At 38.1% G+C, this 14,918-nt stretch overlaps 1 protein-coding gene across 1 annotated transcript; it reads left to right on the top strand.

The window, feature by feature from the left end:
* The first annotated feature begins 311 nt into the window (after positions 1-311).
* On the top strand, positions 312-13,507 carry ddhd2 (DDHD domain containing 2). The gene is made up of 19 exons (XM_030143610.1): positions 312-414; positions 957-1,104; positions 2,516-2,708; positions 4,278-4,465; positions 4,554-4,643; positions 4,738-4,858; positions 4,942-5,031; positions 5,120-5,261; positions 5,890-6,098; positions 6,206-6,270; positions 6,385-6,504; positions 6,588-6,683; positions 7,193-7,375; positions 7,478-7,504; positions 7,854-8,009; positions 8,825-8,927; positions 9,028-9,187; positions 11,125-11,298; positions 11,405-13,507. The coding sequence occupies exons 2-19, from the start codon at positions 994-996 to the stop codon at positions 11,484-11,486; spliced, it is 2,310 nt and encodes a 769-aa protein (XP_029999470.1). The 5' UTR covers positions 312-414; positions 957-993; the 3' UTR covers positions 11,487-13,507.
* Positions 13,508-14,918: the final 1,411 nt, after the last annotated feature.

Here is a 14,918-nt window from a genome sequence, read left to right as displayed (position 1 = left end):
TTATTACAAAACAGACCGATCGGAGACTACAGTATAAAGTAAAAAAAATCGTAGCTAGTTTGTGCTCTCGCAGTGCGCTATGAGAAAAAGTGTAATATTATTTATTTTAAAATATTTATATCTCCACCTTCGTTGTTGAAAAAGCGTTGGCTCATCGGAGTATAAAATCCCTTTTGAAAGTCAGAAATCACGGGTAAAGTAATTCTGTAGGTCTGCAGTTATTTAAATCTTTTATTTTGCTTCTAGCTTGATCATTTGTGCAGTTTAATGTTTGAAATGGTCATATTTCCGAAAGCCTTGAACTCATCACCGTGTGACAGGAGGAGGCTGTCCTTGGTTAGCTGAGCTAGCTAGAACAAGCTAAACAACACTTACAATTTCATTGTTTTAACATAATTACATGAGACGTCGTTGGTGAGTTTAACGAAATGACTGTCCGTTATGTGCTTTACAATAAAAACAAAACACCAGCATGTGAAAACTTAACGCTAATGTCCAGTCCAGCAGCCATCGTAAGTGAAGCTAGCATGACCCCCATCCAACTCAACTTGTTCTATGATTTATCTGTTGACTATTAAAATATACGAAGAACATCAGTACTAATCGGTGCATTCGCTATTGTTAGTAAAATAAATAATGGCATTAAATTAAAATGTGCTAATGGTATGCATATTACTTATTATATATGCGTGGTATGTTTACGATCAGCTGACACACTAACCTGTTTGTGTTTCCCATTACGTTAAACATTAACGAACTGATTCCCTCACACTAAGGATTGGTTACTTATTTACGTTGAAAAAGCTGATTAGGCGTTAGCTAACACAGTTCGGGTTGATTGTGTCTGGTATGATGAGTTGAATTGTTATTGTCAACAACAGTTTGATGAACAAGCCAATCCTTTACTAAGTTGGAATGGACTTTAATCCTTTTTGTTGATCTCGTTCTGTGTACAGCTGGATTCGTCCCCTCAGGCCATAGTTGAGGGTTGGGATGTCAGACAGTCGTGGTGAGGAGGGGGGTCTATCTCAGGCTGCCCCAACTAACAACACCCAGGACCTGTTTGACAGTTCCTCTCAGACAGTGGCCACACCTCAGGATAAGGTTAGTGTGTATGTTGTTGTTGTTCTTTCACTTCAGTCGAATACAGCTGTCCTTTGAGATACTGGGGATCTGTTATCAATTTTAATACACACTGAGACAAAACAATTCACAAACTAAAAACTGATTAAAGTATGTTAAAATTGTTGTTTGTCCTCCCAGACAAAACAGCAGATATGTATGTTTTGCTGATTGAAACTAGGATCTTGTGTCTTTAGAAAGGAGGTGGTGTCGATGGAAGGCACATACTGTTCCTGTTTATAGTTTTCACACGTTGTAAACCATTGGATACAGCAAGTGCTCTAGAGGAGACAATCCAACCGGCCACAGCTCCTGGTCAACTATCAGTCTGTGTTTCTGTCTTTCACTAATAAGTAGAAATGAATAGAAATAGTCTTGGCCAATATGAACACAAAAATAATACGTTTTGCCAGAATGGTGACGTGCAGTATATTGGATGTTTTATTATTTTCTCTGAAGTGGGTTAATTTTTCAGTTGGAAGTCAGAGGCAGACAAATTGTCTCAAAAACACTTTCTATAAAGTGTCTTTATGTGTCATTGTGAACAGATGTAAATACACTCCAGCAACATCACTAATGCAGTGTCCTCTGCAAAGTACCAGATTTATCCTGGTATTCAGCTCATTTAAAATGAATGTGTTTGATATGGAGAAAGCAAGAAAAGTGAAATGCCAAAGCGAATCTCATGTTGCCATTTCAAAAAATTTTATAATAATTTTACATGTTGCTGGTGATACACTCGGTTACTATATTCCATGTGGAAGTAGTCCTGACACACTGAGAATATTAATTTGGTAGCCTTTCTGTTAGCAGAAACAATCATGTGCCTGAGGGGAGTATTGCTTCAAATTTTTATTAGAACCTGGACTGGTTCTGTGACAGATGATGACATGACACCAATTATCCTTTACCTTTGTTTTTATTCTGAAACTGGCAAACATAGGAACAAATGCAAGAACAACTTAAAATTGATTCCTAGGAAGGTTGTTCATCTTTTAAAACCCCTCCTCTAAATGTAGAAACAATACTGGAAGACTGCTTGTGTTTATGACATGCGGCATGCTCTTTGGAAATAGGATGTCTACACCCGGTTGCTGTATCAATTCTGGAAACAGAAGGAGACAAGAGACGACTTGCACAAGAGGGAAGAATAAAACAAGGCTTTGTCTGCCTGGCCAAGGGGAGGCCAAAGCCTTTCCTTTCCACTCTCCTTTGCTTTGTTTGATCAGAGGGGCTCAAGTTCCTTGATACAAGCAGATAGAGCTCACACTTGTGTTACTTATTCTGGAAACTACAGAGTAAAACTAAACATTAAAACAGGTGCACCCAGTGTATGTAGCACAGAGGTGCTTTTTACTGTAGACTGAGCATTATGGCTGATATTTGTTTCCAGGTGTCGCCTGTGGTTGATGAGATATCTCCCTCTTCGACTTCTTCCTTTGAGATGCTTGACATGGAGTCTGTCCCAGCCCCATACCATGTAGTCCAGCCTCACTGGTTCTTCTGTCGACGAGCAGATGACAACACCTCCTGGCTTCCTTTCAGCATAGAGGACTCAGACAAACTAGAGGATGCTTATGGCAATGGTACGCATCAGTATGAACTTGTGTAACTGTGTTCAAATGGCTAATCTGGATATATAAATGTAAGAAACCAGAATTTGAATGTCTGTGAGGTGGATAAAATGTCAAACCATTTCTGCTTCCAGCACTGGCCCAGTGCCCAATAGGACACCTTCCTCTCAGGACAAGACATGCCCGCTGCTGTTAGCAGTTAGTAGGAACCTGAAATTCAGCTCTGTTGAGTTTAATTATTGACAACGTGCAGTAGTTAGTTGGTTGTACATTTTATGCAGTGTTCAAGTGAATGCTTAAATTAAGAATATTTAACAATAATTAGACAAATATAATCTAAATTATGGAATATTTTCAAATATCTTAAAAACTCTGTCAGCAATATAAAAAGTTTTGCTATATCTGAAATCTAAATGTTATGTGCTACAAACTCAATATGTGTAAACAACATACTGCTGTATGAGTTGGTCAAGGCAGACGGCCATCCTCCAGGAGTCTGGGTCTGCTCGAGGTTTCTGGCTGTTAAAGGGAAGTTTTTCCTCGCCACTGTCACCAGTGACAAGTGGCATGGAGGATTCTGTTGGGTTTCTGTAAATTGGCTTAGAGTCTGGTTTTGACCAACTCTATATGTAAAGTGTCATGAGATAATTTTTGTTGTGATTTGGCGCTTTATAAATAAAATTTGATTGATTGATTGATTGATTTGATTGGTTTTCCCCTGTAATTTGCTTTGGAAAAAAGCGTCTGCCAAATGCATAAATGTAAATGAGTAAACAGTAGTATCTGTCTTTATGGAGAAACTCCCGAGGGAATAAATTGTTGTCACTTCTCAAGAATTTCTTGGAGGCACGTAACCTTGATAGTCAGCCAAATTCACCTCTGCTGGTTTCTATAATGCTTTTCAGCAAGAGGAAGCTGTTGGCTGTTAAGAAGTTAGAACTACAAACTCTTTGTGTATCTTGAAGTGATTGTTAAGATAATCCATGAATCACTCATAAACATTAGCAACCACTCTAGTAGCTGGAGATGACAACATCATAATCAACTAAACTCATGTGTAATTCACTAGTTTGCTTATTGAATATCAATATCTATTTCAAGGGTTAGCTTTCTTATGTTGTTACTACTGCATTGCAAAGTGTGTTTATGCCAGCATCATGTAACATGTAAATAATCCTGTGAAACTGAATGTAATTCGCTGCTTGTGGTTTCATTATAAGGTTTTGGACAAGCTAAAATAATAATAATAATAATAATAATAATAATAATAATCATTTATATATGTAGTACTTTCAATCAAAGTGCTTTACAACACAACAACACCTCATAGAACGTCTCACATACTGCCTAATCAGATTAAATACCATGGGAATCCCTGTTTTGAATAAAAGGAATGTTACCCATGCTACTTTACCCTTGCTTTTAATAGTTGTCTCCTAAAATAATTGTAATAACTGTATACTGTGTATGCTCATACATTGTGTCATAACTATTAGTATAACAGAGAATTTAGTTGTCCTGACCCTAAAGCCGTTTTCTAAATCTTTGTTTCTCCTGCATGTATGTGTTTTTGGGGGTTAGGAGCTGATAAGGACACAGTAGTAGCTGTGGATGGTGAACGGTATGATGTGAACGTCAAGGAGAGGAGGCGCTATGCAGTGTACTGGGAACAAGCACCCACTGAAGTCCGCCGCTGTACGTGGTTCTACAAAGGAGATAAAGACACCAGGTTCATGCCCTACCCTGAGGACTTCAGTGAGAGACTGGAGGTAGTTTGACTTTATTCTCTGCCTGTTCTTCAGTACTGTTGTGATATCTGTTGGCCTCTTACTTTTGCCACATCCTCAAATTTTCCAGGATGCATATAAACAAGCTGTGACCAAGGATGAGTGGAAAAAGAAGTTGGATTTTCCCTCAGGAGAAACTGTAATTCTACACAATCCCAAAGTAAGCACTAGTATATATGTACTTATACATATTTAAATTTGTTGAACTTGGAATTAAATGCTCTTTATTCTCTTCTCATCCATTCTCTTTCTAGCTGATAATGCAGTATCAGCCAATAGGTTTGCAAGATGAGTGGGTCTCCTCCCCCTCAGAGCACACCCGTCCACGGACGGTCAAAAGGGGTGTAGACAACATCTCTGTAGAAATACTCGATGGTATGAATGCAGCTGTGGTAGTTGTACTTGAATATATTACCCACAGCCACACATGAGCTCTCATCCTTTTTCTGTGTTTCCAGGTGAACCAGAAAAGGTGGACCACCTTGTCTTCATGGTTCATGGCATTGGTCCTGCATGTGACTTGCGTTTCAGATCCATCATACAATGTGGTAAGCTGGAATTACTGTGTATATATGCAGTATGTGATTATATGTATATTTCCTGATATATTTTCTTGACTTTTATGTCTTTCTCCAGTGAATGATTTCAGGAGTGCTTCTCTGTCCCTTCTGGCCTCTCATTATAAACGTGCTCAGCAAGAAGGCAAAGTGGGCAGAGTGGAGTTTCTACCAGTCAACTGGCACAGTGCTCTACATGGAGATGCCACTGGTGTGGATGAGTAAGTGTGGAGTTAACATTTAAGGGTGGCTGAGGGTTTCTTAGCCTTAAAAGTCTTAACATATCTAAATTATGCATTTACTAATAAAAGGCTTTAATGATTTAGGGTAAGCTAATTGCTGAAAACATAAAATGTTCATAATTTTATTAGAGTGAAATCACCTGGAACTGAGAACTGTGGGTTTTTATTATCTTGTTAGTTTGTGACAGTGACCTTTTGTGTCTATAGAGGCAGTGGGTTCCCAACCACTGACTTTGTCATGACTCTCTCTTACCATTCTATTAACCAAGGAGCTGTATAGGATGGTGAGGCAAAGGGTGTTCACTAGATTCCATGACATATACCCACTGACCTCTTAACTGTATTAAATTGTACTAAATTCAGATTGGATATGTCTTAAATGTTTTTTAGTTACATTACACTGAGCCTCCAGTATGTATGCAATGACCCTATTTTAACACAAACATATTCATATCATACAATGACACCAAGTCATTGAATTAACCCGTGAAAAAAAACAGGTTTTTTAAGATTTATCTTGCTTATTCCTGTAAATTACCAGTGTGTCTATCACATTCTCATAATTGGAAAAAAAAGGACTTACTTTGATTTTTGTCCTCCTTTCCAGGGACATCCAACGGATCACTCTGCCCAGCATCAGTAGGCTGAGACATTTCACCAACGACACTTTGCTTGACTTGTTTTTCTACAACAGCCCCACCTATTGCCAGACCATAGTGGACACTGTGGCCTCAGAGATCAACAGGCTGCACGTTCTCTTTAAACAAAGACATCCGGAGTTCAGTGGGGCAGTGTCAGTCGTGGGACATAGCCTCGGTTAGACAGAAACAAACGCAAAACTCACTCCTACAGACATAAATGGATCAACATAAGTGGAACATGTGAAAGTTGAAATGATCACCTGTTTGTCTCTTCTGTCTCAGGTTCATTGATCCTGTTTGATATGCTAACTAATCAGAGAACTGGATCAGAAGTCAACACTGAGAAAGTATGATGATAATCACAATAAAATATATCTCCTGTACCAATACATAAATCTGTATACGTATCCAGGTGTAGATAACAAACACTCTTTCACTTTCTGTCTGTCTGTGTGCTTTAGATGTCTGGTAGTGAGCATTGTCATATCAGCATTGACACATTAGAGCAGATTCTGACTAGACTGGGTCTACAGCAATACCTGGCTACATTGCAGGCAGAAAACATGGACCTGGAATCACTGGTAACACTCAAACAGAATAGATAACAGGCATGAGCACTGATGTGTAATGCTCAGTTTCATCAAAATGTCTGATTCCCTTTTAGGTTCTGTGTCAGGAAACTGATCTCAAAGATCTAGGAATTCCTCTTGGACCTCGGAAGAAGATCTTGAACTATGTCAGGAGGAAATGGCTCCCAAAGGTCAGACATCAGAAACCACTGTTACTTGATTCTTCACCAGCCAGTTATAGCAATGAGTTGATCTCTGAAATTGCTGACTGCTTACTACTGAGAGAACTATTAAATTATGTAGGTAATGTAAAACAATGAATGAACACCAAACTGAAACTTTCTAACTCAACATTTTTATAAAACAGAACAAGTGTACTAATATAGCATCCAAAATGCCTAATCAAAAAGAAGAAACAGCTGCAACCACATAATAATGAGACTCTCTTGTCCATGTGCAAAAAGCTTCTTAGACTGTTGCAAATTGAACAGACTCGAAATCAATACCGTGAACATTGTACAGTCTTACATAATTTTTCTTCCATGTCTCTCATTTCCCAAGTGAATATCTTGTAGCAGCCATTATTTTGGTTGTTTGACTGGTGGTTATTAGGCGTGTAGTGTGCATAGAGATTAGATATGCCAGTTTCAGTGGTTTAGAAAACAAACCTTTGCATCCGTGAATCTTTTCATCTAAACAGGATTGCAGGCCAAGCACAGCGTGTCTAGCACCGGGGTTTCAAGTCACGCTTCAAGAGCCCTTGATCTGTGATCCTGATGATAACCAGTCTCCAGGACCGATGCCACAGCAGTCACAGCTGCACAGAGCCCAGTCTGTCACCAGTGCCGTAGACTATGAATACTTCGACATGGGCATTGGACAGGTAGAACACATGCACTCACACAGTCCACTTTTGTTTGGCAGAGTGAGTAGCTGAAATCTTTTATGCTTCCTGCTTCTCTCCTCCACCTGCTTGCCTGGACAGACCAATGGAGGCATAGCCAAGGGACAGGTGTGTCTCAAGTGGTGTCCTTAGTTCTCCTAGTTTTCACCGCATCTGGATTTCCTTTTAATATTCAGTGTGGTCTGTTCAGGGAGAACTCAAGACAGTGACTATATGACCAATGAACTTCCATATTTTCCTTGTGAATTACAACCTTCTACAACACACTCAGTCCCTGTGCTCATCCAGTCCTGCATGAGTGTCAAACATCACTCTGTTCTGTGTTGCCTCACTCCCATCTCTCTGAATGAATGGGTAGATGGTCTTTTTGTCTTCCTGGGACACAAGCCAATTGAGAACATGATATAATGAAACGAAATCAATAACACATGTTTCTATTCTTGCTTTCTATTCTCAGGTATCCATTGACTACCCACAGCTCTCATTCCATCCGCAAACTTTTTTCGCATTTGGATCTCCCATTGGGATGTTCCTGACTGTCCGTGGGCTTAAACGTATTGACCCAAACTATACCTTCCCAACCTGCAAGAGCTTTTACAACATCTACCATCCAGTAAGAAACTCTGGATTTACTGTAACTCTCCAGCACAGGATTATATCAGCTTTTATTTGCTGTAGCTGTAGTTATGAAATGTCCTTTATACAGCTACCAATTTTTGTATTCTCATGTCATTGGAACTGTGTTCTTAAAATTATCATCCTAAATGCTCCAGACCTGTTTCATAGTGACAAACAAAAACACATTCCAGTTTGGATTTCATCACAATAATTAAGCCTACTACTTCAAAAAATCCTTCTCATAGCTCACCAAGTATTTAGCATGTGAGAGAGCCAAGTGAAACAACAGGAGAAACAGTTTAAATAGTTTGATGAGTGAAATGAGTGGTAAGTGACTTCTGATTAATGTGTTATGTCACAATTATATTAGTGTTTGTATTGTCCCATTGCTGACATGGGTGGGGTTAATGAATGCAATATGCTTGTTTTAATGGAGATCTTTCCCTATAGAACCCTTGAGATTTTAATACATGTTTATACTCACTGCAAAGTTTAGACCCTAAGGTTTAATTTGATGCACATACTGAGGGTTCATGAAAGGTACTTGAGAGGTCTCTTTATCTGTAGATATGCACTTTTTAATGATACCATGCACTTGTATAATTTGTAGAAAATTAGTTCATGGGCTTCCTGGCTATGGGGTCATAGGCCCCACTTTGAAAACCATCTTACTATGTGACAGTCGTCATTAAAGAGCACTACTTCTAATGTGTAAAACAACCACACTACATAGTAAAGCCCTCTCCTACATCATGAAAGACTAAATGTATCAGAACTTTCATTAATTATTACCTCTTTATCACTATGCAGTATGATCCAGTGGCCTATCGGATCGAGCCTATGATAGTGTCTGAGGTGGATCTAGAGCCCATGCTAATCCCTCACCATAAAGGCCGCAAAAGGATGCATCTGGGTATGACTGTTTTTTTGTCCCTGTATTTATGGAACAGTTCCATGATGTCAGCTTTTGTTTACCAGACATAATGATGATGTCTGTTTTCTCTTCCTCATAGAACTAAAAGACAGTTTGACCCGTATGGGCATGGATTTGAAGAATAATGTTTTGGGATCATTACGGACAGCATGGCAGTCTTTTGCCAGACTTCCTGTTGCTGCACTGCCCCCAGTGGAGGCAGATGAAACTACAATAGAGACAAATATTCAAGAGATACAGGGTAAATCCAACTCTATAAATTCCCTTTGAGTATAAGTGAATGTGTGGCTGGTTTGTGTTAGAGTGTGAACAAGAGTGTGTCTAACCCGGTCTCCTCACACTCCTCTCATCCCTCTCTGTTGGTTGCCACCATCCTTTCCCCTCTTCTGCTCGACTGAATGCTTGGTTGCTCCTATTCCCCTGACCCATTACACTTTCACCTTAAATCTCAGCCTCTACAGCAGGCACTGCTTCTGCTAAGAGGGAAGGGAAAAGTGATGATTTTTGGACTAAGATACTGGGGTGGCCCATGGCCTTTCATAGGCTTTACTTTCAAGGTAAGCCAGGATAGTGAAGAAACTGAGTAACTGAACTGAACTCTGTCCCTTTCATGACTGTCTGGTTATGATCAGCCAGTACACTCAAAACATTCACTTTAGATGTTTGCTGATAATAGATTTTTAAAGGACAATAACAGCAATAATTTAGAGCAGAAATGAGCAGATAGACACTTATACCATCACCACCCGTCAACCTACAAAAGAAATGAGACATTGTACAAGGTCCTTAACTATTAGAAACTGGCAAATGTTGAAATAAACATCAAACTGAAAGATTTATTTGGCTAAATAACTAAACAAAATCTAGAATTTGACATCCAACTAACCATAAGACATTGTGGCTTTAATCCCATGCAAAGCTGCTATGTCCATAATTTGTGAAGTAAAAATTCCATTTCTCATGTATCTCTGACATTTTTGGATCATTTTCAGGGGCTTTGTTCTGCCTACTGCCCTGTCTATAATTGTGGAGTTGTGTGGGCATGTATGAATGAAAAGGCTTGAGAGCATTTTTGATGCAACTACAATCACATTTATCACATATCTTATGTAAAGACCAAGCTAAAATCTATCAGAAGTGCAAAAGAAAGATAAGATGAATGGTACTTCTGTGTGTAGTGTGCAGTAGACATTTTTCATTCTTCAACAGGCTCAGCAGTTATTACATGTTAGCCCATACATAGTGAACAGGAGATAACATACAACAATAAATGTGTATAATATATAGACTTTACTTATCCTGTGGGAATGTGCTGCATGTGACACAGACAGGTGTGAGAGGGATTTCTGAACCTAAAACGGTCCCCAGGTGATACTGGTCCTGGCAGTTCTCCCAGTTGAAAAGCCTTACATTAGCCATCAGCCGTTATTGAGCAACACTGAGTTCTGGGAATACTGATAGTTTGTAATATATCCTATCAACATCCATCAATTAACTTTAGGATTAGAATATTTTTTAAAGGGATCAAATCCACTACTTTACCTGCTGTTTGCTGTCCTGTTAAATTACTTACTTTGACATGGCAAATACACCCTAGTTCTCTCTCTTAGGAGCAAATGTTATGTAATGAACAGCATATCATCGCTATAGGCTGTCACCGCTCCTTGGCTCCTGCTCTGTTCATGCATAACTGCACAGCTATGTTGTACATCAAACTTCTCAAAGTGAGTGAAACCTCCCTCAGGCCCCTTGTGAACTTTACTGTAGACAGTTCGTACTGATTCACCAACTGAATGTCATCTTAAAAAGCCACTCGAGTAACGTCTGTAAAAGCTGAACTTACATGACCAGGAGAATATAAATAATGTTATAACAATGACCTTTTAATAATAATAATAAAATAAATAAATAAAATAATAGTAATGTTTTTTTTTTAATTGATTGATTAGTTGTCATTTAACTGGTTGGTAACATCACTCATCAGTAGCAGGTTTCCTATAGCACCCACATGCAGATACATGTTCAATCCTTTTCTGCAGCACCATAAGTACTTAATGTCTTTTCATTAAATAGGTCAAAGGGAACACATCTGCTCCGAGAACATTTTCTATACAGATGACTTATAAAGCACTTACTATTGTCCCATTCAGCTTCATATTTCTTTTATTCTTGTCCCTGCAGGAGTGTGTGAGGAGGCAGAACCCATGGTGTCCTCAGAACAGACAGAGCAGCCTGAAATCAAAGTTGGGATGTTGAATGGAGGGCGTAGGATTGACTATGTACTCCAGGAAAAGCCTATTGAGAGCTTCAATGAATACCTGTTTGCCATCCAGTCTCATTTGTGCTACTGGTGAGTCATGCAGACCTCTTTAGAGGATTAAGGACCAATTGTTCTCTTATATATTTTGTGTGTGTGATGTTTTTCCCTTTGTTGCATTCCTCTGTCTGCCCATTAGGGAATCTGAGGATACAGCTTTGCTGCTGCTGAAGGAGATATACGACAAGCTGGGTGTGGCCTTTGAACAGCCACAGCAGTAATAAAAGTGTACAAATGTAGACTCACATTTGAATCTAACTGTCATCTGGAAGTGAAAACATGAAGACCAGCTGTCTGAGACAAGGGATCCACAATCCTCTTTTTGAATGCCTTACTGTCTGGGTGTTACCTGACTGCCCTGCCCTCTCATCATCCAACAGCAGAGACTGTTTGGCCGGTGTTACATGATCCATTTGATGTCAGGTGATTTTATTTGAGGCAGCATTAGCGTCTTGATGTTGCCTCAACTCTAAATGCAGGACTCAGTCCGGTGTCTGAAAGTGGTTTCAAATTCATCCAAAGTTTAACGTCTTGCTCCTTCTCAGCACTTTTCGTTTTTGGTCATTTGTTTTTGTTTTACTTTACATTGCACTTTAACTTAATACTACATTTACTAACATATCAGTTATATTGCACAGCTAATACAGAACAAAATAATTACCATATCAGAAGTATTGGACTTTAAGTACAGAAGATTGTAGCAAGTTATGGGGTTAGAATATTGCGTTCAAAACTTGCATTCGTATGTTTTATGTATTTAAAAGTAAACATCTAAAAATGAATATATTGAAAGAGCTGATAATATAGATCTAATAAAAGTTATATCACACAGCCCTATTAATAAACTTCTAAAACAAAAGAAATAAAGTAGAATGTATTTTGACAAAGGTAGCCCACATATGAAACTTGAACTTTCAGATTTCAGTCAAGATGATCCAGTTTCTAATAATTAGGGTGAAGTTGATACCTTTTTGATTATCATATTCCTGGCAGCTATATTCTCACACTCACACAACTTGAAGCCCAAAGTTGCTACTCCTACATTTTCAGTGAAAGGTGTCGCTGCCATTTATTTTTCAGATGTTGTATTCTACCACTTGTCATTAAGAGTGAATTTAATCTTTCCTTTTAATCAGTAGTATTTTTCTTTTATTTAAATAATGTATTTCAGCGCTATCATATCTGGCACTTTAGTCTGAAAGAAGTCAATCCAATGAAGAATTGTATTAGAAATGAAGTATAGTACCGCAGGTGCTTGAACGGACATACTGGTAATATAGACATGCTGTGTGTGTGACATGTACAGCCCTGTGAACTGTACTGTGTGTGCATGTTAATATAATGGGAATGTGACAACAGTGTTCAGAAAAACCAGCTGCACATCCTCAACCCTATGTTTGTGCCATTCCTCCTCTACTGCTCCTCAGGCCTCTTGATGTGGACCCATATTTACTTTTATTAAAGAGAATAACTAAGTGTATTCCTAAGGTATAGCCCATTCTGACCCACACTGACTCCATTAGACTGTTTTCACTAAACCTTAGGGCCAAATCATACATGTATGTTCCGTCTGTTTCTTACTATCCAGGTAAATACTCCTTTCATTCATCATGCATGCAGTTTTCTGTTACAAGGTTCTCTCAACATGTACTTGTCCTTGCCCAATTTTTGGGTTTCACCTTTCTCATACTGTTACAGCTAAAAGAGGAGTCTAAAATTAGCATTAGAAACTGATTTTGGAATAAAGTTTAAAGAGAATGGTTGAATTTATGAATTAATGATTGCATGAGAGTTAATCAGCTTATTTTGCATAAAAGAAATGTCTCAAATCTGCACCTTCACGTACCCATCATGAAGTTTCACTCATATATCTCCTATTTTTATGTACAGTCAGGGGCACACAGACCCCACCTCCAAAAGCTGACCACTGGGGGTGTCCTTTACGCACAAATACTGAATTACCCTAAAAGGGTTAACTCCTTTCCCTCCCTGTAAAAATGCACTAAACACCGACAAGTGTTTCTGTTGAATTTTGCCACGTCCACTGTTCATGTCATTTCATTGTTTACACACAAGACGATGACTTTGTGATCTCTGTAACACATTGTTCCTACTCAGAAAACTTGTTTTTTTTTTACTTCATGTATGTTGACATACCAAAAATGCTCTCCTCTCAAAGTACATAACCTGAATATAAACTATGGTAACATGTTGTGTGTGCCATAATAAAATATTAACCAGTCTTGTGTTCAACTGTTTTTGTGTGTTAGTTATTATATCACATCTCTCATTTTGAGTGTAATGTATTAATCCAGTGGTTCTCAAATTTTTTACAGTGAAGTACCCCCTGAAATATACTTGTTTAGCCAAGTACCCCCAACTCTCGCTTCAGCATTTTTGATTGAAAAAATTTTTGCCAAATTTGTTCCTGTGCCAAAGGTGTCTGTTTATATTTTGAAAAATTTGTGAACAAACAAAATATGTTTAACTGTAATATATATTTAAAAATCACATTTTAAAGTAAATTTTGTGTGCAAAATATAGGATGAAAAGTGCACGCTTTCACTGATAACAAAAATAAATAAATTTGTCATTAATTAATAAATGAACCTTAATAAATGAACTCATTTTGAATAATATAAAATAGAAATGTTCTTTAAATGTTACCAAACCTTAAACAAGATGATTGACATTAAAACTATTATATGAATGTATTTATTGTATTTTATATTTCAGCATTAATTCTCATTATTTATTTTGTACTGGGTACATGATGACTTATTTAAAGTATTTTTCAAAAAAAAAAATTCAAGTACCCCCTGGGCTTCTTCCAAGTACCCCTGGGAGTATGCATGCTCCGGTTTGGGAATCCTTATATTAACCCATAGGTACCCCTCCGGCCATGTTTGTAAATTTCTGTAATTTTTCTTTGACTGTGTTACAGCTCGTAGCACAAACTTCTGCAAGAATGTTTCTTTTTAAACATTTATTGTATCTAATTTCAGTTACTCTTACAGGTCTATGATACTTTTACTTTTATATTATACTTATTGTATCCTCTGGGGACCCTCTAGCCCAAACTGTACACACAAGAAACTGCTGTAAAAGCATCATATATTACTACTTTTCAGTCTTTCCTGTATGAATCTCAAACCACTTCAGCTCTGTGCAAAACCAGTAAATGTTTAATTTTTTTTTTTTTTTTTTTTTTTTTTTTTTGGGGGGGGGGGGGGGGGGGGTTAACTGTTTAAAAGCTAGTTTGAATACATGATGCTACTTGCTTTATTAAAAAAAGGTATTTCCTAAATGAGACATGGTGGAGGGATGTGGTATTGTTTTATGCCAGAGTCTTGAATATGTCAAACATTTGCAGCAACACTGATTTCATTGCATTAGTAGTTTTTGTGCGGTGCAGGACCCTCATGGCAAAACAAGGCTCATTGACTCACACTGAAACCATATGTTCAGTCTCACAGGAAAAATAATTTTGTACTAATACAACGAAACTGATGTTGCTACTTTTTTTTCCAACATATGGATGAGTTTAATCTCAAGCAATGCCCCAGCCCCACATTACTCATTGTACACAAAAGTTGACACATTTCAACAGTGTTAAAGTGAACTTTTGGTAGTTTTGATCAGAGCTGAAGTGG

Source organism: Sphaeramia orbicularis, chromosome 9 (genome assembly GCF_902148855.1).
Source record: "Sphaeramia orbicularis chromosome 9, fSphaOr1.1, whole genome shotgun sequence".
NCBI classification, from domain to species: Eukaryota; Metazoa; Chordata; class Actinopteri; order Kurtiformes; family Apogonidae; genus Sphaeramia; species Sphaeramia orbicularis.
The sequence above is the reverse complement of the archived record's forward strand: the minus strand, read 5'-3'. Positions and strand labels throughout refer to the sequence as shown.